The 27,837-nt window shown below is 45.7% G+C and overlaps 1 protein-coding gene across 1 annotated transcript in view; it reads left to right on the top strand.

Moving 5' to 3' along the window:
* The window catches only part of LOC142497138 (angiopoietin-2-like), a 31,790-nt gene extending 13,793 nt beyond the window's left edge, over positions 1-17,997 (top strand). Inside the window, exons 7-9 of the mRNA XM_075604553.1 lie at positions 10,856-11,022; positions 15,145-15,275; positions 16,143-17,997. Of these exons, the coding sequence (XP_075460668.1) occupies positions 10,856-11,022; positions 15,145-15,275; positions 16,143-16,303 (459 nt within the window). The 3' untranslated portion in view covers positions 16,304-17,997. The remainder of the gene's footprint in view (positions 1-10,855; positions 11,023-15,144; positions 15,276-16,142) is intronic.
* Positions 17,998-27,837: the final 9,840 nt, after the last annotated feature.

Below are 27,837 nucleotides of genomic sequence, written 5' to 3'. Positions count from 1 at the left end.
CCTTCTTTCTCCCTCTCCCCATCCCTTCTCCCTCTCCCTCTCTCCCCCATCCCTTCTCCCCCATCCCTTCTCCCTCTCCCTCTTCTCCCCCATCCCTTCTCCCTCTCCCTCTCCCCCTCATCCCTTCTCCCCCCATCTCCCCCTTTAATTCTCTCTCTTTCTCTGTCTCTTTATCTCTATCTCTCCCCATCCCTTCTCTCTCTCTCCCCTTCCCTTCTCTCTGTCCCTCCCTCATCAATTCTATTTCTTCTTCTATTTCTTCTCTCCCCCACCACCCCTTCTCCCTCCCTCTCTCCCACATCCCTTCTCTTTCTCCCTCTCCCACACCTCTTCTCTTTCTCCCTCTCCCACATCCCTTCTCTTCTCCCTCTCCCACATCCCTTCTCTTTCTCCCTCTCCCTCATCCCTTCTCTTTCTCCCTCTCCCTCATCCCTTCTCTTTCTCCCTCTCCCTCATCCCTTCTCTTTCTCCCTCTCCCTCATCCCTTCTCTTTCTCCCTCTCCCTCATCCCTTCTTTCTCCCTCTCCCCCATCCCTCATCCTTCTTTCTCCCTCTCCCCATCCCTTCTCCCTCTCCCTCTCTCCCCCATCCCTTCTCCCCCATCCCTTCTCCCTCTCCCTCTTCTCCCCCATCCCTTCTCCCTCTCCCTCTCCCCCTCATCCCTTCTCCCCCTATCTCCCCCTTTAATTCTCTCTCTTTATCTCTGTCTCTTTATCTCTATCTCTCCCCATCCCTTCTCTCTCTCTCCCCTTCCCTTCTCTCTGTCCCTCCCTCATCCCTTCTATTTCTTCTCTCTCTCTCTCTCTCTCTCCCCACCCCTTCTCCCTCTCTCGCCCCCGCCCCTTCTCCCTCTCTCTCCCCCCCACTCCTTCTCCCTCTCTCTCCCCCCCACCCCTTCTCCCTCTCTCCCCCCCACCCCTTCTCCCTCTCTCCCCCCCCCCCCACCCCTTCTCCCTCTCTCCCCCCCACCCTTCTCCCTCTCTCTCCCCCCCACCCCTTCTCCCTCTCTCTCCCCCCCACCCCTTCTCCCTCTCTCTCCCCTCCAACCCTTCTCCCTCTCTCTCCCCTCCAACCCTTCTCCCTCTCTCTCCCCCCACTTCTTCTCCCTCTCTCCCCATCCCTTCTCCCTCTCCCTCTCTCCCCCATCCCTTCTCCCTCTCCCTCTCTCCCACAACCCTTCTCCCTCTCCCTCTCTCCCCCATCCCTTCTCCCTCTTCCTCTCTCCCCCATCCCTTCTCCCTATCCCCCCATCCCTTCTCCCTCTCCCCCCCCATCCCTTCTCCCTCTCCCTATCCCCCCATCCCTTCTCCCTCTCCCCCCCATCCCTTCTCCCTCTCCCCCCATCCCTTCTCCCTCTCCATCTCCCCCCCATCCCTTCTGCCCTCCATCCCCCCCATTAATTCTATCTCTTTATCTCTGTCTCTTTATCTCTATCTCTCCCCATCCCTTCTCTCTCTCCCCTTCCCTTCTCTCTGTCCCTCCCCATCCCTTCTATTTCTTCTCTCTCTCTCCCACCCCTTCTCCCTCTCTCGCCCCCCATCCCTTCTCCCTCTCCCCCCCCACTCCTTCTCCCTCTCTCTCCCCCCCACCCCTTCTCCCTCTCTCCTTCTCCCTCTCTACCCCCCACCCCTTCTCCCTCTCTCCCCCCACCCCTTCTCCCTCTCTCCCCCCACCCCTTCTCCCTCTCCCCCCCACCCCTTCTCCCTCTCTCCCCCCCACCCCTTCTCCCTCTCTCCCCCCCCCACCCCTTCTCCCTCTCTCCTACTCCCTCTCTACCCCCCCACCCCTTCTCCCTCTCTCCCCCCACCCCTTATCCTTCTCTCCCCCCATCCCCACCCCTTCTCCCTCACTCCCCCCACCCCTTCTCCCTCTCTCACCCCACCCCTTCTCCCTCACTCCCCCCACCCCTTCTCCCTCACTCCCCCCACCCCTTCTCCCTCTCTCCCCCCACCCCTTCTCCCTCTCTCCCCTCACCCCTTCTCCCTCTCTCCCCCCCACCCCTTCTCCCTCTCTCCCCCCCACCCCTTCTCCCTCTCTCTCCCCCCCCTTCTCCCTCTCTCTCTCCTCCAACCCTTCTCCCTCTCTCTCCCCCCACCCCTTCTCCCTCCCTCTCTCCCTCATCCCTTCTCTTTCTTCCTCTCCCTCTCTCCCCCATCCCTTCTCCCTCTCTCCCCCATCCCTTCTCCCTCTCCCTCTCTCCCCCATCCCTTCTCCCTCTCTCCCACATCCTTTCTCCCTCTCTCCCCCATCCCTTCTCTCTCTCCCCCTCTCCCCCATCCCTTCTCCCTCTCCCCACATTACCCCCCTTCCCTGCAATACACACACAATACCCCCCTCTACAATACACACACAGGAGGAGTGGGGGGGAGAGAGAGGGAGAAGGTGCGGGGGCGAGACACACACACACTACCCCCCCCCCACAATACCCCCACACACACAATCCCCCCTCCTGCCTCACAATACACACACACACACAATACCCCCCTCCCTACAATACACACACACACAATACCCACTTGCCCCAGAATACAAACACTGTACCCTCCCTGCCCTACAATACACACACAATACCACCCCCTGCCCCACAATAGACACACACTACTGCCTCCCCACTATACACACATACAATATCTGCTCACCACAAAACACATGCAGATACAATACCCCCCTGCCCACAATCCCCACACAAAATCACTCTCCCCCACCCCCACAAAATCTACACAATTACTCCCACCCCTATAAAACCTCACACAATACCACTGCCCTGCTATAACACATACTGATACATGTACAGCAATATTGATACACATACACAGACATTACCACACTGATATACACAGACATACACAAAGGAATGCATTGATATGTACATATTTGCACATGCACACTCACAGATGTTTGTGCACAGATGCACACAGACCAACATGTGTATATACTGTTATATAGCTATACACAGACCCACACATGCTTATACACTGTTATATAGACACACACAGATCAACACAGGCTTATATACTGGAATATACTGTACTGCTGATATTGTAGGACTGTGTGCACTATGTCACTGCAAGGCATATTTCAGGCCATAAAGAGATTTCACTCTTTCTTTTAATCTCCATTAACTTTAAGATCCCAAATGCCTGAAGGGGTTAAGTAAAGCACAGGCAGACATTAGTCCACAGGGTTATCATTACACATCTGTCATTGTTTGCAAACTCACAAATACGGGTTAGTTGATAATGAGAAGTTTATTGCATAGTATGATCATACACATTCAAAATCTATAAGACTCTCTGCCAAAAGAGTATCCATGCAGGCTTTATATACATGTTTGATTCCATTGTTCCAAATAGGTTACCAGGCAGATTATACTAACCACTCCTTAATTCTTAAACCAATCACCTTGTAGATCATTAAAACCTGGTTAAAACTAGATTAAAGACAAACTAGAGAGAAACCCCCGCTACAGCTAAATAGGATGTGGTGGTGTAAACGTGAGGTTGCTGTTGGGGGAAGAAGGCTATAACAAGTGTAGAGGAAAAAGAACCCCAATATACGTAACACTCTCTCACTGAACTTGGATGATAAGTGTGGAAATTAAAATATATAATTTATTGGAAACAACCGATAAAATAAAGGGCTTTAAAACAAAAAATGCAAATAGCGCATTGGAGAACCAATAGGGGTGTAATAAACCCGGATTAGGAATACATCCTGGATACAGTGTTATAGTATAAAGCCCTGTGCCTTGGTGTAGGACTATTTGAGACCAACTACCAAGGAAAATGTAGGTACAAGGGGGGGTGTGAATATCAAACCATGGATAAAATGCCAAAGGCTGGTGTTCACATTAATTAACTTATGTGTTCATAGTAACCGGTGGCTGATGCTAAATGATCATGTGACCAAGAACAACAGAGAATTAGGTGAACCAAAGGGATAATGGTTGGCAACAGATACAAATTAAACTGCGGTGGTTAACAAGGTAGTAACGTGGAGTACCATGACAAATGTGTGAGCCAGGATCTTGATGTAGTAGCTCCGTGCAGACACTAGAAGCCCAGAATCGAGAACAGCTCTATAGTAATTGTAGTATTGCTGCAGCTTCCTTCCCATCAGCAAAGGGGATTCTGCAACTTACCGATACACTCTGTTAGACACTGTGGTAGGAAGTGTCCAATAAGGGATAACACAATGACTAATTAGAACACTATGACATTATATCCATGGTGTGGAAAAGCACCTCAGAGGTTGTAGGTACAAAATCAACTCCCTGATCTGAACACCAAGATCTAGTCTACATTCTATACCTGAATAACCCCAGGGTAGGGTTATTGTGCTAGCAAACACTGTAGCAAGTGCTGGTGATATTCTGCCACTGCCTGAGTAAGGCCCCCTCACACAGCACGCTACACAACGTGTGCGCGTTTGTCACAGATGCCTGGCAGCCAATGGTAGTGTTCAGTATTGAAACTACCATTGGCTGCAAAGTACGGCGTGATGTCAGTTTCAGCAGCCAATCAATGTCCAGACGTTTACATTGATTGGCTGCTGAAATTGACCAGAGACTCGGCAGTGAAATCGGAGGGATGGGGGACGGGGGAACCCCCCTCCCTCCCACCCCCTCTCAGTATATGATCCCCTCAGTGTAGTGGGTTTTGGGGCAGATATGTGCTGGGGGGAGGAGGGGGTATGAGGGACAAATACCTCTGTAAAATAAAACTAGCTGTGATAACTTCGCCCCCCCCTTCGGTGTGGAGGAAGAAAAGAAGAGAAAGAAAACACACAAAACAAGCTGAAGTGGGATCCGGAGTACAGGAAGTTCAGGCGCTTTGGGGACTTGCTCTAATCATACACACACACACACACACACACCTGCTAACACATGCTCACACACACACACACACACACACCTGCTAACACATGCTCACACACACACACACACACACACACACACCTGCTAACACATGCTCACACACACACACACACACACCTGCTAACACATGCTCACACACACACACCTGCTAACAGATGCTCACACACACACACACACACACCTGCTAACACATGCTCACACACACACACACACACACACACCTGCTAACACATGCTCACACACACACACACACACACCTGCTAACACATGCACACACACACACACACACCTGCTAACACATGCTCACACACACACACCTGCTAACACATGCTCACACACACACACACACACACCTGCTAACACATGCTCACACACACACACACCTGCTAACAGATGCTCACACACACACACACACACACCTGCTAACACATGCTCACACACACACACACACACACACACACACACCTGCTAACACATGCTCACACACACACACACACCTGCTAACACATGCACACACACACACACACACCTGCTAACACATGCACACACACACACACCTGCTAACACATGCTCACACACACACACCTGCTAACACATGCTCACACTCAGACCTGCTCTCACACACTTCCTGGATGTCGCCCTGTTTCGGATCATTCCGTCTGCTGGGGATGATCACACATCGCCCAGCAGACGGAGGCGCGCGCACGCAGCATCACAAAGCCCCCTGTGTGAACGCGGCCTAAGGTCTGTGCTTGCTACAATATATACCTGAATAACCCCAGCGTAGGGTTATTCTACTAATGGACAATATAGCAAATACTAGTAATAATATGCTAGTGCCTAAGTATGGTCTGTGCTAGCACTGGTACTGGGTATGAGAGTAGATAGGGTGACTTTATTAACCACTGCAGGTTAATTTGTACCCATACAGTAGGCTACTGTCGCTTTGGTCATCTGTTGCCAACCATTATCCCTTTGGTTCACCTACCTCTCTGTTGTTCTTGGTCACATGATCATCCAGATCAATACTTACATAAGATGGCTATAGCATCAGCCACCGGTTACTATGAACACATAAGTTAATTAATGTGAACACCAGCCTTTGGCATTTTATCCATGGTTTGATATTCACACACACCCCCCCCCTCATTGTACCTACATTTTCCTTGGTAGTTGGTCTCAAATAGTCCTACACCAAGGCACAGGGCTTTATACTATAACACTGTATCCAGGATGTATTCCTTATCCGGGGTTATTACACCCCTATTGGTTCTCCAATGCGCTATTTGCATTGTTTGTTTTAAAGCCCTTTATTTTATCGGTTGTTTCCAATAAATTATATATTTTAATTTCCACACTTATCATCCAAGTTCAGTGAGAGAGTGTTACATATATTGGGGTCCTTTTTCCTCTACAGCTGTTAAAACTAGATTAAAACTGTTCTCTATAGAAACCAGGTACAACCTTACAGCAGGAATATGGGCGTAAACTACAGACACCGTCGTAAATCTACTGTGAGCGAAACTCTCATTCACACCACACACACACATCTTACACACAAAATGGATACTAACAGAACAGACAATATGGAAACAGAACATCGCCTTCAATCCTTCTCCAGAGGACCCCCCCCCCCAACCCCCCAGTCCATTTCAGTAATATATTCATTTCAACAGTATACTAATTTCAGCAATATTACTTCATCACATCTAATACACGCAGATGGGTTAACGGTGACTCTGAATCCAACATGAGCATTCCTTTCTACTCAGCATTCAGAAGATAATTACAATCAGACCAGAAATGAGAGAAGGTTTTAATGATGGGTTCTGAGTCCAAACATAAATCATCTTCGAGCCTGCAAAATGCTAACTCAGAGTCTCAGAAACCTGAGCTTCCTTGATATGCCTCCTATTTCTCTGACGAGGACCAGAGCTGGTTTAAAGCAAAGTGATTCTTAATGACAAGATTCTTCTTCTTCAAGTCTCTGCACTCAACCGCTCTTCAAGTTAATGGATAGGGTATAATAAAGTGCAGGGAATGCCGAACTGGGGGGCGGGCGATACCCCGCATCGCAGTTTAGCAAATCCCAGCCCATGTGCGCAGTTTGCATTCAAAATCCCACCACATTCATTAATATAGTATGGGCTTTTTAGACATCAAAGGGGAACCATTATGTGTGTTAAATACCTGCAAAATTGTATCCACACTTTTCATTTCTTAGCATTTAGTAAATGAATCCGTCCTGACAGCTGTTTTAATTAGAATAATCCATCATTGGATGAGGACATTATTTCTGATCTTGGATAAGACATACAGGCAGTCAGTTATGGACAGCACTACATATGGCTTGCAGAAGAAACCTGCACTCGCGGATGGAGATAACTGACCACCACTGTATGTGCTGGTTCCTCTGCTTTGTAAAACCTTTTCTTCTCATTGAATAATCCAAATTACCCTGCTTCATTCAGTCTCAGGCTGCTGAAGGATGCTGAGCAAACTTAGCCCTTCCGTGCCAGGAACACATTGGCACTGGAGGAAGTTACATGTGAACCTCCTGCAGCCCATACTAAATATTAAGACTTGAGGTGTCATCTTTAATTTTTCAGATACTTTAAAACATTACTGTTGTGTTCAAGATAAAATATCATGGAAAAGGGATTAAAGAATTAAATGTCAAAAGTCAAAAGATCTCTAGATAGAAGTACACCTGTGGAACTCAACCAAGGGCTAATAAAACTTAACATTTATTTACACACTTAAAATAGGGGCTGCCACAGTAAACTTAATTGACATAAAATGATAACAAACATTAGCGAGCAAAGATTAAATATAGGAAAGTATTGGCTAGGTAATTATACATCATATAAGCGATAATCATTTAATACTGAGAGGGAGTCATAAATTGTCTCGGGCAAATCGTGTAACTGAGATACACCCACCCCTGATGAAGCTCCGTTGTGAGTGAAACGTGTAAGGTCTGTATTATACAGTAGTAAGCGCATGCGCGCATCAATGACAGATACCTGTCTCCCTATGACAGTGTATCTAGTACAGACGCGCGCGCACATGGCAGAGAGCGTTGGCGCGGAAGCTTTGAGGAAAGACAAAGAAATGTGTATTTTCAAGCGGCTGCCGTGCCATGTGACACTGCGAGCCAATCACAGTGAGGCAGGAAAAAAAACTACCCTTGGGACGTCATGGCCACGCCTCCTAGTCACGCGCATCATCACTTGGGCTATATTTTCCCCAAAACGCGCGCATAACGTCATGCACACGCGCAAGCGCTTACTATAATTCCAGCCTTAGGCGCCATGTCAGGAAGTGTAGGCAGGCATAGGATCGGAGCACTGAGGATTTAGCTTCGCCGATTGGCAAGGCTGAGCATAGACTGTGATATCGTTAAGCTCTTCAGCCTGATTTTGTGTTCTTGGAAAGTAATTTGCCCTTGCTAATTCAATACTCCTGGCGATCTCGTAGCTTTGCAGTAGGCAGCAATTTCACAAGTAGCCGATTGTGGTTACATCCAGATGCAGGGAGATACATCTGAGAGGATTTTGGTTGTAACCTTATCATACTGATCTTTTAATATATCTATTACAGTTGGCAAACAGTAGCTTACCCCAGTGTGTATCTCATCTCCAAATGGTCCGCCCTTACCATACGCAAAACCATGAACTATAACCATTTACTGTATGTATGACTATTACTTTTCCATCAGGGAAGTGGCTCTTCTTCATTATATCTCTGTAAGTTTGCAGACTCAGCAGTTTTAGGTCAAAATGACCTTCAGTTTTTCTATTTGGGTGAACTTGAGTAATAATGAAGAAACCTCCCCCCAGAAGGTCTGTAATTCCTAAGAGCAACTTCTAACTATCTTTCTAATAACACGATAGAAGAGCTGAACTGTACAAAGTCATCTGAATACAAATAAGGGTTCTAGAGCTCGTCTGTTATCAGCTGAATGTGTGCATTATTATTATTATTAATATTAGCATTATAATTACTATTATTAATATTGTTGTTACTATTATTATTTTTTATTTATATTCCACTGTAATCTTAAAACCAGAACCAAAGGTCTTTATGCAAAACCAAAACCCAAACATTTTGGAAGGGGAAACTCGGTCAAGTTAACGGCTCTATTCCCTTTCCCTCGATGTTTCTACTGCTCTCTCATTTCTTAAGCCTTTCTCACTTGCTGGGGTTTTTTCAGTGAACTGCCATAGTGCCGATCAGTGCACTATCATCTCCCATTGAAATGTAAATAATAAACCTCAGTGACTCTGGAGCACCCTTCTCCAAAACCCAGTTTGAATAGCATTTCATTAACTAGAATATTGTATGGATTAAGCAACCCAGTTACCCTGAAAAGCACTCGCTGGCTCCCTATAAATAGATTCCTAATTCACATGTACAGGCCTCGCTCCTGCTGTCCTCCACCTTACCACTTAGGGTCAGAGTCACAAAGCTCTGTTAAATCAGGTCTTATAACAGGACTATAGGCTATAGCTAAATCAGTAATGGATGCTATTGCCCCTGATGTTAATGCCTATCCACAGGACTGATTATATACAAAAACAATACCCGTTCTAGATCTAATTAGCATAGGGCTTAATGTCAAGTTATTGTAGCATAACATTGTGTTATCTTCCAATAATGTGACGTTACATATTGATTGGCCCCCCTCCAGGCCCTGGAATAGGTAAAGAGAGGAGAGTAGAGGGAAATAACGCTGGAAATAACGCTACATTAGTTAACTGGTGTTGCACCCATTGAAACCCTGTAAAAGCCCCATATCATGGCCTGGATGTAAGTCGCGCCACATTTAGGTATAACTTAAATAACATAATAACATTAAGCAATCCATGCAATATCTTCCATGTGTGTGTTTAATCAAAGGAAAATATCAATTCTATAGTATTAGATAATACTTACTACATTTTTTTTAATTCAATTCTTAATGCCATTTTTTTGTTTGTTTCAAACCATTTTTATTTATTTTTCAGTTATAATCAGGGTGGGGGGGGGGGTTCTCCAGCAGTGCAAGATCTTTGTAGCACTCCTGTTTGTGATACAAATGGTTGCCAATATTCCCAGCAGTTTGAGCTGCAAACTGTAACAATAGATAATATTACCCTTGTAATATAAGGATACATTGTAGCTGCTGAGTTACACTGACTGTAAGATTGATTGAAAATGAAAGGCAGCCATTTAGTGAAGCCTGGAAAGCAGGATCTTTGCTGATAGATCACAAGAGAATTAATTGATTGGCAGCTTAGGTGATTAGTTTTCAATAAAGGTAATCAAAGCCTGAATATATTTAAACAAAAAATATTTTTTAAGTGCTGCACAGACTACCTCTTTAATGCCCTTTTGTGGATATGCACTGTTATTGTAACACCTAATTTCATTTGCATCACATTATCACTAACGCCCATTATAGTTAACGCAACGCTCTTTACAGGAGAAAACATGACTTAATGTCGTTTCCGGATATGCCGTAAGGCTTAATAAGACGCTACGTTAGGGTAATGTCTTGGTAAGTGATTTAATAGAGCTTTGTGGATTTGTACAAGAGGATAATGCTTTTTGCTTTCTGTATAGTGCTGCTATTCCTGTATTATTGTCGCATTCCCGTGCACTTCAAATTCTCTGTGTGTTTATACTGATGTTTACACTGTAATAACAACGATGATGAATAGGTGGGAATTGCTCCAACGCTAACATTTATAGAAGACATTAACATGACATACAAACTGTTGCAGCGCTCAAGGAGTTGAATGAGGCTTAGCAGGGATGGGTGAAATACAAAATCCTATTGACCCAGTAATTATGGGTTTATTAAAACAATTGTTCATCACTGACACAGTGCATTTAACCCCTTTACTGCCACAAAGACTTTGCAAACAAAGAAGTTAAGTTGCCCATTGGAAACCTCACAGCATGTTCTGGGTTTTCTTCCCCTCCGCCCCCTAGGGATTTGGCTCACCCTCCGGGGAGTACTGGCTGGGGAACGAGTTTGTTCACCATCTTACGGCTCACAGATTGTACACTCTGCGGATCCAGCTCAGAGACTGGGATGGAAACGAAGCGTATTCCCTCTATGACCACTTTTCCCTGGGCAGTGAAGAACTAAACTACAGGTAAGAGACACCTGGGTGAGACTCTGTCGGGGCTTGATCCACTAAGCTTGGTTAAATCAAAGCTTATAAGATGACGTTAACTAAAGCAGGAATAGACGTTATGTTCCCTGAGTTAACATGGTATGCTTAAAGCTAATTATATGCAAAAACAACGTCCTAACTACATGTGATTAGCATTGGGACTAACGTCATGTTATTGTAGCATAATGTTGCTTTTTCTTCCAGTAATGCGACATTAAGTATGTCTTATCAATACTCCGATCCAGGCCCTGAAATAGGTCTTTAGCTCGAGTTCGGAAAGAGAGGAGAGGAAAATAACGCAAGGAAATAACTTGTTTAAATTATACCTACTGTATGTAGCCCCTTTTCCCCGTACTAAAGGAACCACCAGTACTGCTGTTACTCGTTTGGCTACCAGAAGGCCGGAGCCTCCGCCTCTGGGAGCCTGGGGTGTTGCTTGGTCGCCTCGATGCAGCGCCTCCACCTGAGAGGGGTCCCTGCGTACTGGGATAAGCCCCTAACAGTAACCAATACTAACAGTAATCACACACGCAGGTATATAATAACGGGTTTTACTGAACATATGTCACGGCAGCCTGTATATATATATATGTGTGTGTGTGTGTTATGGTGGGTGAAAAAGGCAACAAAAAACCTCCACAGTTAGCATATAGCCAATAAAGAATATCACTTGTCTTAGACAGGTCTGCACCCTGCCTTTCAACCATTATCACCCAGCATACAGTGCTGCCACTGCAGCAAGGGATTGCTAGTCCCATGCTGTGCTTAAAGGCTGTGTTAACGGCGATGCATTTGCGTAAATGGGCTCCATGTGTATCGATATTCCAGGCAAAAGGTGATACGTGTGCTCATTTGTATGTCTTTTCCAAGAATCGCTGCAGTGGGAGCACTGTATGCTGGGTGATAATGGTTGAAAGGCAGGGTTGCAGACCTGTCTCAGATATGTGAATGTGCTCACAAGTGATATATATAGCAATGCTGTGATAACTTAATTTGCATATTATTTGCATCTCATTATCACTAATGTCTGTTATCATTAGTGTTATGCTCGTTACCGGAGAAAACTTGGTTTAACGTTATTTTCCTTTGAAGATACACAGTTAGTCTAAACATGGCGTTGAATTAGGTCACTGCCACGTTAAGCGACTTAATATGGCCTTGTGGATCTGGGCCTCGAGGCTGGTAGCCGTAGTGCTGTCAGTGTGATGGGGCTGTGTTATAAAGCCCGAGTTATAAAGCAGTTTAAAAAAACATGATCACGAACATTAAGGGGAAAAAAAAACCGATGTCAATATTTCTCCAAAATGGACAAAAAATTGCAAGCGGTATGTTATTTGCGTTAGAGCAATCTTCAGTGACGAATTTCCCATAAGGCCTGATAGATCCGGGAGGCTAAATTTGGGGGCGGCATGCGTGACCAGCGCTAGCCAGCCGCTCGTGCGCATGTGCGATCGCACATGGCCGGCAAGCGTCCGGCAGCGTGACGTCACACGGCGTCGCGTTGCCATGGCAACGGCAAATGACGCTGGAGGAGGAGGGCAGCACCAGGTAAGTATCTCAGGGCGGCATATTTTTAATCCGCCACTGGCAATCCTACCTCGGAAAAAGAAAACGTCAACCGTCTTAAAATCACGCTGCAAAAAAACATGAAAACCTCTCCAGAAATGACCAAACAATACTGCTTCTATTAATAAATATTTATATATAACATGCGTCCAAGTTACTAAATAATAGGTGAACTGGCCCAGTCACACGGCCCAGTATTTCTGCTTTCTCTACAGTTTGTAGTTAATAAAAGGACTTATTTTAAGACGTCCCCTTCTCTTTTCCCACAACACAGAGCTTTTGAAAGCTGCGTAGAAAGAAACGTGTCTCCGTTGTTTGTATGTTTACATTTACAGCTCATTGACTTATTAGTGGTGCTCTAAACCAGGGGCGTGCAAACTTCCTGCGCTGCACCCCCCGCCTGCTCTCCCCCTGTGTCGCGCCCGTCCCCCCCCGTGGCATCAAATGACACCTCTGGGTCATGTGACGACACGTCACGTGACCCACAGCGTCATTTGACGTCGCGTCTCCATGGCAACGGGCGTCAAATGACGCTGCAGGGTCATGTGACGTCATATCACATGGCCCTGCGGCATCCTTTGACGCCGCATTGTCATGGAGACGAGAGGACACAGAAGCCGGTGAGTGAGCCGCGCCCCCCAGTTTGCGCACCGCTGCTCTAAACTAAGCATAGAAACATGCAATTTGATGGCAGATAAAAACCAGTTGGTCCATGCAGTCGGCGTATTTTCCTACATATTGAAATACCTCTGCCCTTATTTGATCCTTGACTTTCTTTCACATTGATGATCCCCTAATGTCTATCCCAGGCGGTTTTTAATTCCCTTACTGTATTAGCCACCTCCGCTGGGTGGCTATTCCACAAAAACCACCACCTTTGCCATCAAGAAGCACTTCCTCACATTCCCAGGCCTTAGCCTGCCACAATCCAACCTCTTGTTGTAGCGCTTCTCGTTCTTTACAATCAGCTACCCTTCTGTACCCTGTTGAAACCCTTTATATTTTGAAAGTTGTGATCGCCGCAATGCTGGCCTCTCTGGCAGGGAAGTGGTCAACGCCCTTCCCACTAAAGCAGCCCCTCTCGTTTCTCTCTCCAAATAACCTGGACAAACAGGACGCGCTCCTGTATGGGTTGGAAGGCAGCTTGTTTTATAACACTGCTGTCGTCTCAGACAAACAACACTTCTAAGCAAACAGGTGCGGGCGTCAGAGCATATTTGCATTGGCTTGGTATTTTTGGATGGAGCACGCTCTGCATTCGTCCAGTTGCCGACCTCGCTGGACACTTTGATTTGGCGTCCCAGAAGGAAGAGAACATGTTCTCTGCCCGCTGGTACAACAGCACAAATATTATCTCAGGAGGCATGAGCAAGTAGGGTTGCCAGGTGTCCAGTATTTAACTGGACTGTCCTGTATTTAGACACTCTGGTAAAAAATGAAAGTTAATACTGGACATGTCTGTGTCCGGTGTTACCAGTCAGGACATAGTGACCTGACTGGCTTAGTGGGCCGCGGAATTTCCCAGAGCAGGGATGTGGCTAGGGGGCTGGGCAGCTTCCTCGATCCTTTATTGGTTGCTGCTGAGTAATGCAGTCAATCAGGAGGAGTCATGAGCCTAGAGGTGGGGCCAAGGAGAGGAGGAAACAGCATTTAGAAGTGTGTGTGTGTGTGTGTGTGTGTGTGTGTGTGTGTGTGTGTGTGTGTGTGTGTGTGTGTGTGTGTGTGTGTGTGTGTGTGTGTGTGTGTGTGTGTGTGTGTGGCGCGGCACACCTGTCACCATTGTGTCCAGTATTTTTGAAGATGCCACCTGGTAACCCCTATGAGCAAGAGACCTTCAAAGACACGCACAGCAGATGCACAGATATGCAGCAGGCGGATGCACAGTTTTCTCTATACCATCATTGCAATCTCTTCTGTTCTAGGTGTAAAGGTGCAGACCCATGTGTGACACATTTTATGTAAAGTTTGGGGAACTCAAAGCAAAGAAATATATTTGACTTTCATGTTTTCATTTTTCATGAACATTTGCAACATTGCTTTAAAATTATAGCCACTCCTGCAAGGTGAAGATCACCGCTTTTGGTAAAAACTTTTAATTATCTAGGTGGCTTTTTGTGAACTTTCGCAATTTTGCAGCTTTTTTTTGCAAGCAGTTGAAAATCCAAAGTCTGCTGCAATTGTGAACCCGGGCTACAGTTTAGCCCATCTGTAGTTGTGGTAAAAGAACTCAGACCTGTAACAGCTTCTCGAACATTCTGACCATGCTTGTTAAACTAATTCCAGCACTGTGATAAGTATGAAGCCCTGGCTTTCTGCCCCCATTTGCTGGTCTATAAGTAACTTTAGTATAGTAGAAGGAGACTGTAAGAAAGGCAGACTGGGCACTGATCGGGAACCTGTTTAACACATGGATGATACCCTTGTGTTTTTGCAGTCTTTGAAAACATAGTCAACTATCGTTTTTCTTGGGGGTTCCTTGATGTCTCAGGCTGCTTGTGTGGCACCTTCTTATCATACAGTATGTCTCCTCCTCAGGCTGCATCTAAAGGGATACAGTGGGACAGCTGGAAGGACAAGCAGCTTCAGTTCTACAGGGACAGATTTCAGCACCAAGGATGTAGATAATGACAGGTGCAGCTGTAGATGTGCTCAGATGGCAACAGGAGGTAATGATATCTGGGTTTGGGTTGTAATATTTTATATGATCCAATGGCCGAGTCAAACTGTTCTTTTGTCATTGTCCCTTATATCTGTTACATGTGCTGTGCTCCATCCCTATGTGCCTTTTGTATATCACTGTCTGTATGTTTATTAGTGTATCTGTATGTGTGTCACTGTGTCTGTGTGTCTGTGTGCGCATCGCTGTGTGTGTCTGTTTGTGTCTGTGTGCACATTGCTGTGTATCAGTGTGTCTCTGTGCGCATCGCTGTATGTGTGTGTTCACACATCGCTGTGTGTCTGTTCGCACATCGCTGTGTGTGTCTGTTCGCACATCGCTGTGTGTGTCTATGTGCACATTGCTGTGTGTGTCTGTGTGCACATCGCTGTTTGTGTCTGTGTGTGTCTGTTCCCACATTGCTGTGTGTGTCTGTTCGCACATTGCTGTGTGTGTCTGTGTGCACATCGCTGTGTGTCTGTGTGTGTCTGTTCGCACAATACTGTGTGTGTCTGTTCGCACATTGCTGTGTGTCAGTTCGCACATTGCTGTGTGTGTCTGTGTATCTGTTCGCACATCGCTGTGTGTGTCTGTGTGCACATCGCTGTGTGTGTGTGTGTGTGTGTGTGTGTGATGTCATGTTAGTGAATTTGCACAGTGGTTAAAGAGTGTAAGGTGTTGGCATTAGGAGTCAGCAGCTATAAATAGCAAAAAGCTAAATTTACTCATTTCGTGACAGAGAAGCCAGCAACAGAGAGCTCTGTGATGCATTTCTGGGTGCTCTGGCAGGGAAGGGGTTAAAAACTGTGCTTGCCAGCTCTGTGCACTCTTGGACTTTCCTGCTGTGTCCAGTTATCAAAGTCTCTCTCTTCTCTAGGCTGGTGGTTTGATGCATGTGGCCCTTCTAACTTGAATGGCATCTATTACCCTGGTGGGCTCAGCACGGCCAAGTACAATGGCATCAAGTGGCACTATTGGAAGGGACCCAGCCATGGCCTGAAGTCTGTGAGCATGATGATCCGTCCTGCAGACTTCTGAGGTGGCCCAGAGACTAACCTTGGAAGCCTTAATGGTCACTTTTGTGGGTCACTAGATGATCTTTCAAACAGTGACCAAACATGCAGACTAAGTAATGAATCTGCATCCAACACTGACAATACATTGCCCTCTGTCTCATTGGGTGCTTAACTTCATACGTCGGTGGTCCTCGCTTTGCCAGAGTGGAGTGTCTGGGGTGGGTCTGTGGAATTGTCCTGCCTTGTTGTGGGAGGGACTGAGTCCTGTCCAGTATTCTTCACCTCCCCACTGCAAGACTGCCACCTATCGCAAATCATTCTGCAAACATCCCATGGAAAGCAGCTTCATTCATTGGAAAGCAACACCAATTATTGGGTCAACAGCATGACCCAACTGAACTGATAGTCACTGACTGGAGAACAGTACTAGTCAACTAGACTGGAGTCAACTCATTCAAAAAAGAGTCTCACCCATTAGAAAAGACCCCTCTCTTAAATAAGAGTCTCATTCACTAGAAAAGTGTATGTCTCATTTGGAAGCCACCTCACTCACGAAAGGCAGCCTTACTCTTTTCTTGTGTAATCTCATCCATTGAAAAGCACTCATTTTGGACTGGGTAGCACTCATTAGAAACTAATATGCACACACCACAGCATCAATGGCCCAGCAATCTTCCAGTAAGTCTCACTTACCTAAAGCAAGAAGGATTTCAAAAGACTGAAACTTTAGTCCCCCAATATCCAAGTCATTGAGGATTTCATCACTTCAGAAAATGTTTTACCTCTTTAGTCTTCCAGTGGAAGAACCTTTCATAACCACAGGGTCAAGAGCACCAGAATAGCAAGAGGCCCTACTTTGTGTACTCAGTGAATGTTAATAGGGTCATGGGGTTGTCTTCCATGGGACCCAAACGTATGAGGATTGACCACATTTCCTACTTATACAGTACATCACGGAATCACATACATCTCATCCACCACAATGGGACGTGCTGTCACTTCTGCCTAGGGCTGCTTTCTCTCTAAGGAGTGATGTTCAAGGCTACATTATAACTGTGATGCCCTGGGGGCTTTGGGAAGTAGAATTCCCTTCCACTCTCGCTCCAGGTCCTGGAAGTAGTTACTTTTAGAGTCTGAGTGTCAAGAGCCGCAGAGCAGCTGTGGCAGCTGGTGCAACCAGACTTATATTCAAAGTATGAACAAGTTGATACCTTGTCATTTTCAAACTTGGATTAAAAAATCCTATTTGATAACATCTTCATAATAAAGAGATTAACAGACAGCTCTGAACACCAGACCCTAGAAGGTCAGAAAGCATCAAATGGATAATTCCGATCCATTTTGTTGTTATAGAATAGGAACCAGAGCAGTGTTTCCCCCTCCTAAAGAACCATGTTTATAAGATAAAATTGTTGGGCCTTCTTCAGGTTGGCCAATAGCTTAGTCCTTCTATAAAACGGTGAGTGCTCATTTGCATGTCATTACCCAGAATCCCTGGCGGGAAGCATTGTATTTTAAGAGATAATGGGGAAAGGCAGGGTTGCAGACCTGTCTGAGACATGTGAATGTGCTCACACGTGGTAACCCATGGGGAAGGGGAACCCTTGCCACAGCCCAACTAAAATATTGTTGAGGGAGGTGCTTCAAAAAGGTATTTTTATTTGCCATAAAACTGATTAGAATCTGCAATTAAAACAGATTTTCTTACTTGTATAATTGTTTTAATTTTTACCATATAGACATTCTTTGTAAATTCCATTGCTATCTTTTAAAATATTATTGCAACAACAAAAAATCCCATCACAATCTGTTTTCACATGCGGAACCCTACAGGTATGCATGGGGCACAGTTGTGGGACACTGGCATAGGTGCATGGCTAAACTCCAGTCCTACTGAGCTGTAAAGCAGAAAGAGAGAGATGAGGAAGGAGCCTCAGGGTTTCAGCTATTCATCAGACGCCACCTCTCCATCCAGGGTATGGTGTCAACCCTACTCGTAGCAATTACTAACATCAGTTTTCCCACAACTATCCTTAAATAGTCCAATATTTACAGCTACTCTGTCTTTAAGGATCACATTCCTGACAGTCACCCCAAATTCATCTCACCTTAGGTGCCTCCCCCCTCCCCCCCCCCCCCTCCTATGTATCCGTCCATTTTAGCTTTTTTTGAAGCCAGGGGTCCCTTTGTGTGATGACTGCACAGTGTTGCTTTGCACTGTATCCAGTTTATCCAGCTGCCATTGACAGATTGTAAGATCCTGGGACCAGAATATATTCTTGTAATTTTCATATGATGCGAAACATGTTTCGTGCTCTGAAATGAACGTCTATAAAACGTGTTTGTCAAAGTCAAAGTCTCCTGTATAGGCAAAGCATATTTAACTTTTGTAATGTTTGTGAATGTATTACTTGTGCAAGTGGAATAAGCCCAGAATCATTGTTTTTTTCTGCAGTTTTCACTACTTGACTCATTGTGACCAATTACTACCTCCTCCTACACAACGAAACAGTATCAGCCCATTCCAAAGCAATGTGACTTTATAGATAAGGCTACAGTGTATCCCAGTTTTAACACGTCTGTAGAAAAGCACAAACAGCTAGAAAGTATATAAGGCTTGATAAATCACCCAAACGTTGGTTATTTTTGTACGGGGGTAAGAGGTAAAGGCTACAGGAAGTGAGTTTTTCCACCTTTCTTACGGGATAAAAATTAACTACTTATATTAATTGTGAATTTATTAGGAATGGGCCACACACACACACACACACAAAATACACTTACGTTTGGGGGAGGCGCAGACCGACACGAAAGAGGCATGCGGCAGCTGTCGGCGGCACTGCGACGAGCTACTCACTGGCAGCCTGCAAGCTACCGGTAGCACGCGATCAATGTGTTGGAGACCCCTGATCTATGCCATATTATCAATTGGTTGGCCAGTCAGTTGCGAACTGCGGTGGAAACTCCTGGTTTAAAAAAATGGGGCATGGATATAGGGCCATATGTACTAAGCATTCTTCTGCCATAAAATCCATTCCAGCACTGGAAAACACTTATCATTCAAGTCAACGGGCTATATCCATTGTCGAGACATGAACCTTTGTCACTTGGTGAAGCCCAATCAAGAACAGAGTTGTTATATATGCTAAACATTGAAAGGTTCAACTAACTGAAGGAGTGTTAAAGGGCACATAAAAAAGGGGTGTAAAGAGGGAGAGAGATGGGCAGGTGACGAACACTCACAACCCTAAAATAGTTCTGTGACACCCCTAAATATTTGTAATGCATCCCAGGCCCCTGGCAGTGACGCTGTGAATTTGAGTGATTCGTGCTGCTATGTTCTGGTAAGAAGAAAACAAAATGCATTTTTGAAATATCTTTGTTTTAAGCCCAGGAAATGCCAGTGATGAAATCAAAAGGGACACATCACAGCTTTCTGCCTCACTTCAGAGGCCAGCAGAGGAAGGAGATGATAGCAAAGTGTAGAGGATAAGCAGCAATGTAATAGGGGGCTGCCATCTCCCTACTCTGTCCTATGTGTGTGTAAGATATATATATATATATTTTTTTTATTATTATTTTTATATACAGTGTATATATATATATATATATATATATATATATATATATATATATATATATATATATATATATATTGTAAGTTCTTTGGGACACAGATGTCTTTCCTTGTCGTGCTTTCATGTTTCATGCACTTATTGTACATTTATGCAAATATGTGTGCTCATTTGCATGTAATTACCCAGAATACTTGGCTGCAGGGGAAGCACTATATGCCAAGAAATAATAGGGAAAGGCAGGGCTGCAGACCTGAGACACATGAATCTGCTCACAAGTGGCATTTTAATTTGCAAATATACATACATATCGCACAGGCTACAAATAGAAACACATGCTAGTGCATTTGCAACAGAAACGCGTGCTTCGTTTAGTCATACTATTGAGTGCCAGACACTGTGGTGAGGCATTCTGACAGGTTACTGTAGCCAGCAATACTGTAATGTAAGTTGGGTGAAAGAAGTGCAGGATTGATCTTTCACAGAGATGCTGCTGTACATGTGCCAGGGTTACAGCACCACGGGTTCCTGGCATGGAAACAGCACATGTATAATCTGCTCTGGGCAGCTAAACAAGAGCTCAAAGCAGCAATCCCACCCCAGAAGCCTGTATGAGTTTCATTCATACAATGTTAGTATCTTACCCTCTGAGCATGTCCTGCTCTTTTTTTAATGTTTTTTTGTGTGTGTTAAAAACATGATATTTTTCATCTTTAACTTTTGAGGTTACCATGATAAGATTTAGACAGCACTGGGCTCTGGAAGAGAGCTGAATTTTAACATCGTGAACACTTAATATTTCAAATCCTAATACCTCCTGAACTGAGCTTCCCTTGTGGGGGGGAGAGAGGAGGTGATCCAGGCGTCCAGACATGCTAAGCCCCAGCAGGGAGGGGGAGACTGCATTCTAGGCCCTCAATGGTGGGTATATGAGGGGACTAGTCCTGCCATGTACCCCCCTCTGCCAGTAAGAATGAATGTGGAGGAAGAGGATAATGCCCCAGCAGTGGGAGTCCCTTTACAGGCCCAGACCCCATTTTCTTCTGTAGAGGCCTCTAGTATTTCTAACCTGTCCCGTGAACCTATTGCCTCGGCGACGGACCCACAATTTTTGTATTGGCCTATGCCAGTCTTGCCCTCTTTCCCTGCCCCAAAGTCTACCAGCACGTTTGCCCGGTTGTGTCAATACCCCGGTGGCTCCCAGTGTATATAAAAAACAAATCCCCGCTGGCCCAAGTTCCTAGTCATGCCCCAAGGACACCGGACAGGGGAGACCGCAACTTTGGAGTGCAAAATGTGGGCTCTATTCTTTTACCTGCTGTGTGCTCCTATGCTTGTATGCAGGGAGGCAGTTCGGTTCCGGCAGCCGCCTGCCCAATTGGGGCTAATGGGCCTAATGCATCAGACAGAACGGACTGGCGTCAGTAGGAGACCCGGGTTCTTGCCCCTCCGGATGCTTCATTAATGGAACAGCAGACAGTGCCAGGACCAGAGACGCAACTACCAAGCTGTGGCCGTTATACCCCATATACATTGTGGCATTTTATATGCTTCTGTGTCTGTTATTGGGGAGGAAATTGGAGCATCCATGGGTCATGGCAGAAGGTCAGCTGTACTCGCCTAAATGCCAAAGACCACAGCGACATGAATGGTTTCTGGTAGGGAAACAATGGCCCTGATTGCCCCGTTAGACCCCTGATAAGGACCACCACAGACCAGGGACACTTGGGAGCGAATAAAGCAGCTATGGACGTTCAAACTGGTTAACATGGATAGCAGAATCTTGGGGCACACTTGCTATGTCCTGACCCAGGTATTCAGTCATTACGGTCGCCCTCCCCACCTATGCTCCTGCGGGTATCCCTTGTCTATGACAATATTTATGATGGTTTCTTCCGATCTCTCTCATATTTTCAAATGACACTGTTTTCCATGTTTCTCTTTCACATATCTCATGTTTCCGAGTTTAAAGTTGAACATGTCCTATACCGGACAAGTTATTATCTGCATTTGAATTAGTATTTAGATGTACTTTGGTTCTTTGAGATATGATAAGGCGACATATTAGCTCACTTGATGGGAAGATCTCAGCTCCTACACTCATGTTCCGGGTGCTCATTTTAGGTGACTTGCACCACTTGCGCTTACTATGCGGCAGTTAAGGCCTCCTTACAATTTATATTATAAGTAGGGGCTCACACTTGAGGACTGAGCTCATGTAGCTCTCTGTGTTCTGACAGTTCCATGCAGAACACGTGTTTCTTTTGTCTCAAACTGACTTGTTTGCTAGTAACCTATTGGATGCTATGCCTTACTTGGTGCCTCTTGGTAACCCGCACTATGCTAACCCCACACATTCATTCAGTACGGTACTTTTTTCCTTATCCAGCTTCAAATGTACTGTGACTACAGACTACGAATCAGTGGCTCTTCTTGGTAACACAGATTCTTATAGTAAACTGACAAAGCCTATACAAGCTTTTCCACTCTTTATTAGGTTAAAATGAACATCAATATGATAAGGATTAATGTAAAAGGACTGCATTTGCCCCAAAAGTGGCGTAGACTCAGAGATATAAAAAAAAAATGGAAGGGCCACGTGATCTTCCTCTGGGAGACTCATTTGTAAGGACGATGTAGGCCTTCTCAGGAATCTGAACTTTACGGGAATATACTAGGCATCTGCAGATGATGCAATCAGGGTGTAGCTGTGTTAATCCACAAATCCTTACCTTTTCCAATGCAAACCTGTCTCAGGGATACAGAAGGGAGATAGTATATTATAGGTATAGACACCTTGAGCTCTACCCTGGTAAACTTAGCCCCAAATTTGCGACAGGGGATATTCTTGGATCAGTGCTCCCAACTTCTCAGGCAAAATAGGAAAGGAGCTCTAATCTTAGGTGGGGACTTTAATGTTGTATCTGACTACACACTAAAAAGATCGAACACGAATAAGAAGCCCCCGAGCAACAGGGACAGAGCTAATACACGTAGCTTTCACTCACCACTCAATGCACAGGCTGACGGATGCATGGAGGCACATGAGGGAGTACGTCATCTCCTCCCCAGTGCATAACATGTATTCCCGCATACATTATTTCTTACTAGATAGTCTACTGCTGGATAGCGTCGTCCAGGTGGAATATATGGGAATGACCTGGTCTGATCATGCCCCCATGTCTGTGTCCCTGAAGGGACTTGGCCCTGAAGCAAGGCCATTCCACTGGAAATTGAATGAAACACTGCTGTGTAACCCTGACACCAGATGCAAAATACATGAGGAAATTAAGACATTTTTCTCCTTTACTTGTACTTCTGACATCATCTCCTCCTCTATGGGAAGCCCATTAGGCTGTAATCCGGGGCGTCCTCATAAATACAGCCACCCATACTAAAAAGAGTAGAGAAAACAAATGGAAACAATAAATAATGAAATAGTTCAACTGCAAATTCAGCATATAAAGCAACCCACAAAGCAGGCGTGGCAGAAACCTATTGGCCTCCGGTGGAACTTAATGTACTAACCCATTTGACTGGGGAGCAAACACCGCGAGACCTATGGTCGGTTTTGTTCTGCAAATCAATGCCGAACAAAGACAGCCATACTCCAAAACTAATTTTTCACATTTTCATAGCAACTAAATGCATAATTGCCAGTAATTGAAAATCTCCCAATGCACCTACCCTAACCCAAGTTAAGAATACAATATGGGAAGTATTGGCTATGAAAAGGCTTACGGCATACCTCGCAGACTCCATGGGCAAATTTGACCAGACATGGGCACCCTGGCTGGCACGTTTTAGCCCTGTTTTACTATTCAGTCCTTTGCATATGTGATTGCAATTATTTGAAAATGTAAATGCTAAATATCCTATTGTAAATATCTGTGTATAGTGACCCAGGTAGAGAGCATAACATAATAACAATATTGGTGGTTAGATCAGTGGAGACAATACATTGAAATTTTTCCTCCCCACTTTTAACACTGTTTTTTGACTTCCCCTTCCCCACAGACATGATTTGACTTTCTATGTGATCCATGTTCCTTCTCTTTCCAAACCTCTCCCACCCCCTCTCCCTACACGCCCACAATGAGGGTTACAATGTATTTTTAAAGATTATGCCCCCCCCCATGCTCAATTATTTCTGTACCCCATAACCCTGAAAAAGTTTCAATAAAACTTGAGAATTATAAAAAAGAGGGAAATAACCCTGTGAATAATAGTATGTTAGTTAAATCATACCTAACTGTGGTTTTACACTCACCCTTGATGTGAGTAACACTAACTTTAGCAATGACTTAACTAACATTTCGTTAAATCCCTGGGTCAGATATATAGGAGCTCTGAGGATCTGCGTTGTTAGAAGGAAAACCTCCTTTTCATATTATTAGTACTAATTAGTCTGTTATACTGTAGTTCAAACAAGGGCCATTACGGCTCAAAACAGCACTCAACACTACATTAATGCGCTTTGAAGATACCTGTTAGTACTTAAGTTGGCACAGCCGGAGCTAGAATTTGGGTCTGGCCAGAGGTCAGGCCCAACTTCTGTGTCTGGCTGCCAGGCCTCTGATTGCCGCCGGGCCCCACCTCTCCCCAGCTTCCGCAGGCCTCTCTCTGCTGCCTGCATGCGTCAGAAGTCGGGCCCAACGTCTGCGTCTGGAAGCACAAGAGGCCTTATACCAACACCCAATGTGAGCCTGCGTATATTATGTGTGTGTGGGGGGGGAGTATTATTGTAGGTATTGTGGGGTGGGGGGGTATTATTGTGTGTATTTTGAGGTGGGGGGTATTATTGTGTGTATTGTGAGGTGGGGGTTATTATTGTGTGTATTGTCGGGGTGTATTCTGTGTATATTCTGGGGGGTAAAATAGAGCTTTTACAGGGTCTGGATGCCAAGTGTGACCTAACTAACGCAATGTTAAGTCCCAGCGATAACCTTAATGGACTTTATGCGCTGTTATGGTACCGCCTCATTTGCATATAATGTGCATGTAATCAGGGCCGGCTGGGAGTATGTGGGGAGAGTGCGGGCCCCTTACCTTCTCCGGCATCTCCTCCTGCTCCTGATCTCCGGCATCTCCTTCAACTACATTGCGGTGTCATGTGACCTCGCGCTGTCATGGCCATGCATCGCCATGTGCCGTTGCGTCGTCACATTGCTGTGGCAACACATCGCCATATGACGGCGCAGCATCATTTCACGCTGCATTGCCATGGCAACACGTCATCACAAGGAGAAGATGCTGGAGATGTGGAGAAGGAGGAGGAGCTTACAGCTCCGGAGAAAGGTAAGAGGCAGCGTGGGGCTCAGTGCGACTGCTTCCAATGGCACTGCCATCAAGCCGGCTCTGTGCATGTTATTAGCGTCAGCTATAGTTAAAGCTATGCTCCTACTGAGGAAACATGGTTCAACGTTACAATGTTGTGAAGATACACCCCTAGTCTTAATCGTCCCATTAACTTAGGTTGTCTTCAGTGAGTCAACAGCTTAGTGGATCTTTGCCTAAGTGAGACTACAGTTTACGCTGAAGGGGTTAAGATAGTTTGAGAGCAAAAAGTGCTCCAACATAATGGCAATCCAGAGCCGTGAGGTCAGACAGGAAAGGAGCTGAGGATATTTTAGGGTATGTCTGGCAGGTTTGACTCCATTGGATTCGGATGTAGAGTTTAATAATACCTCCTTAGGGGATAGGACCTTGCACAGCTGGGCTCATTTTCTCTGCTAAGGAAGGACAGCAGGGGAGCCGACCATGAGGGAGAAAGACGAACAGCTCTGCATTTCCAAACTTGTGCAGAACACCCAAGGACATTCTTTCTGTTAATGACTTCTTAGGATTGAAAACATATTAAGAAGTATTTAGATTTTTACTCATAGTGCCAACCACATTTTTCAACTAATTTCTCCATCTCCTTTCTAATTCGTTCAAACTCGTTTATTAATCTATATGGGACTGACAAAGCCAGGGGTGCTCAACCCTGATCCCCAAACCCCCACCCCCAACAGGTCAGGTTTTAAGGCTATCGCAGCTTCAGCCCAGATGGCTCAATCAGTGGCTCAGTCTAGCCACCTATGCTGAAGCAGGGACTGATTGAGCCACCTGTGCAGAAGCAGGAATATCCTTAAAACCTGACCTGTTGGGGAGGAGTGGGGGGAGTCTTGAGGACTGGAATTGAGCCCCCCTGGACTAAGCCTTGATCCGCTGTATCTGACTTGAATGGGAGTACCTGCCAGATCTTGGTCAGATACCCCGCATCGCAATTTAATGAATCCCAGACTATTTGTTACTTTCTCCTTTTCACCGCTCTCTAGAGAAACATGATATATTTACACTCAAACAGAAATTCCATCAAAAGTGACTTTATTATTCTGAAATCCCGATCCGTCCAGATTATTCAAGAGATGCCAGTTACAAGTTCATTCTTACGGGTAATTCTTACCTCAAGGGTACCACTTGGGGCACACACAAGACGTTTAGGGTCCCCAAAAGGGGCCCTTCATCAGTACATAGATGTGGCCATCCCGACCTATTTTCCACCAATATTTCTCAGGAAAATGCTACTTTTGATTAATATTGTATAAAACAGAACAAAGGAAAATATGATACAGAACAGATATAAATGCATCAAATAGAGAAATTAACATTGGGGAAAAGAAAACTATGTTGTAAAGAGATGGAATGTGGTGTGTGTTGAGATATTATGGGGCTGATTTAATAAGCCCCGATGAGAAAACTTCTATTGACTTGAATGGGAGTTTCCAGTCGAACGCAGTTCAATCGGCTACTTCTGGAGTTACTGAATCAAGGAGTACAAGGAATTATACTGGTTTGTAGCGTGGGTGTTAGAGGAAGCACGGGCATGTGGAACAGTGTTAGGCTACGATTATACCAGATGCCGATGGCCAGCAGTGCGATCCGGTGACGTCACCCTGCGCTACCGCCCAGCGGCATCTTGAACAAGGGGGGGAAACAGGAGAGGAGAAAAGCATAGGAGACAGGGAGGTGTGGCGGAGGCGTGGCCGTGAGCGGTTCGCCCTCATTGGCTGAAACGCTCACGTGACGCGGCCGTCGCCTCAAAAAACAACTTTGAAAGTCTCTTCATGCGACTGACGGTTTGTGTATGCGCAGCGCGCGATGTATGTTTACTTTAATTTGATTATAGCAATTTGTTTTTCAGCCACGCGGCGTCACGCCATGCGATGCTGCCGGCGATTTCTGGTATAATCACGTCCTTACTATGTTTTAATGCGTGGCAGTGACAGGGTTGAACAGCCATTTAATTCAGCAATCCTGCCCATTTTGTATGTAGCCGGGCTCCCCGCTTACCTCCGTTTCAGGCGGGGGAGCTACGGCTTGTGGGGAAACTGCTTCGGTGCTCCGGAAGCTCAGGGGCAGATGCCTGTACAGGGCGCCACCATCTTTGTTGTCCGCGCATGCGCAGGAGACAAGTCGCACATGCTCAGAGAGTCCCGAGGTAACGGTGGCCATCTTAGCATGGTGCGCATGAGCAGAAGCCCAACAGTAGCACCGGACATCTTATAATAAGCTCCGCAGGGGAGCTACATATCCCAGCATGCTCTGTGTGGCAGATCACATGACACTCGGCAGCCAATAGGGCTCAGAGGATCTCTGTGAGTCAGGTCCTGAGTGCGCAAAATGTATCTCTTCTCCTCACAGAGACTTGTCTCCTGCGCATGCACGGACAACAAAGATGGCGGCGCCCTGTACAGGCATCCGCCCCTGAGCTCCGGAGCACTGGAGCAGTTCCCCCACAAGCCGTAGTTCCCCCCGCCTGAAACGGAGGTAAGCAGGAAGCCCGGCTACATACAAACCGCGTGGAGTCCGTCACCGGTGCACTATCACCAACTGTGGTGAGCTAATGGGAAGTGTCCCTATCTGGGGGCCTTCCCTGTAGTACCGCCAGGCCCCAGTTACGTCCTGAGTCCCTTCAGCTTGTGGTACTGCACGGAAG

Source organism: Ascaphus truei, chromosome 6 (assembly GCF_040206685.1).
Source record: "Ascaphus truei isolate aAscTru1 chromosome 6, aAscTru1.hap1, whole genome shotgun sequence".
NCBI lineage: Eukaryota > Metazoa > Chordata > Amphibia > Anura > Ascaphidae > Ascaphus > Ascaphus truei.
The sequence above is the reverse complement of the archived record's forward strand: the minus strand, read 5'-3'. Positions and strand labels throughout refer to the sequence as shown.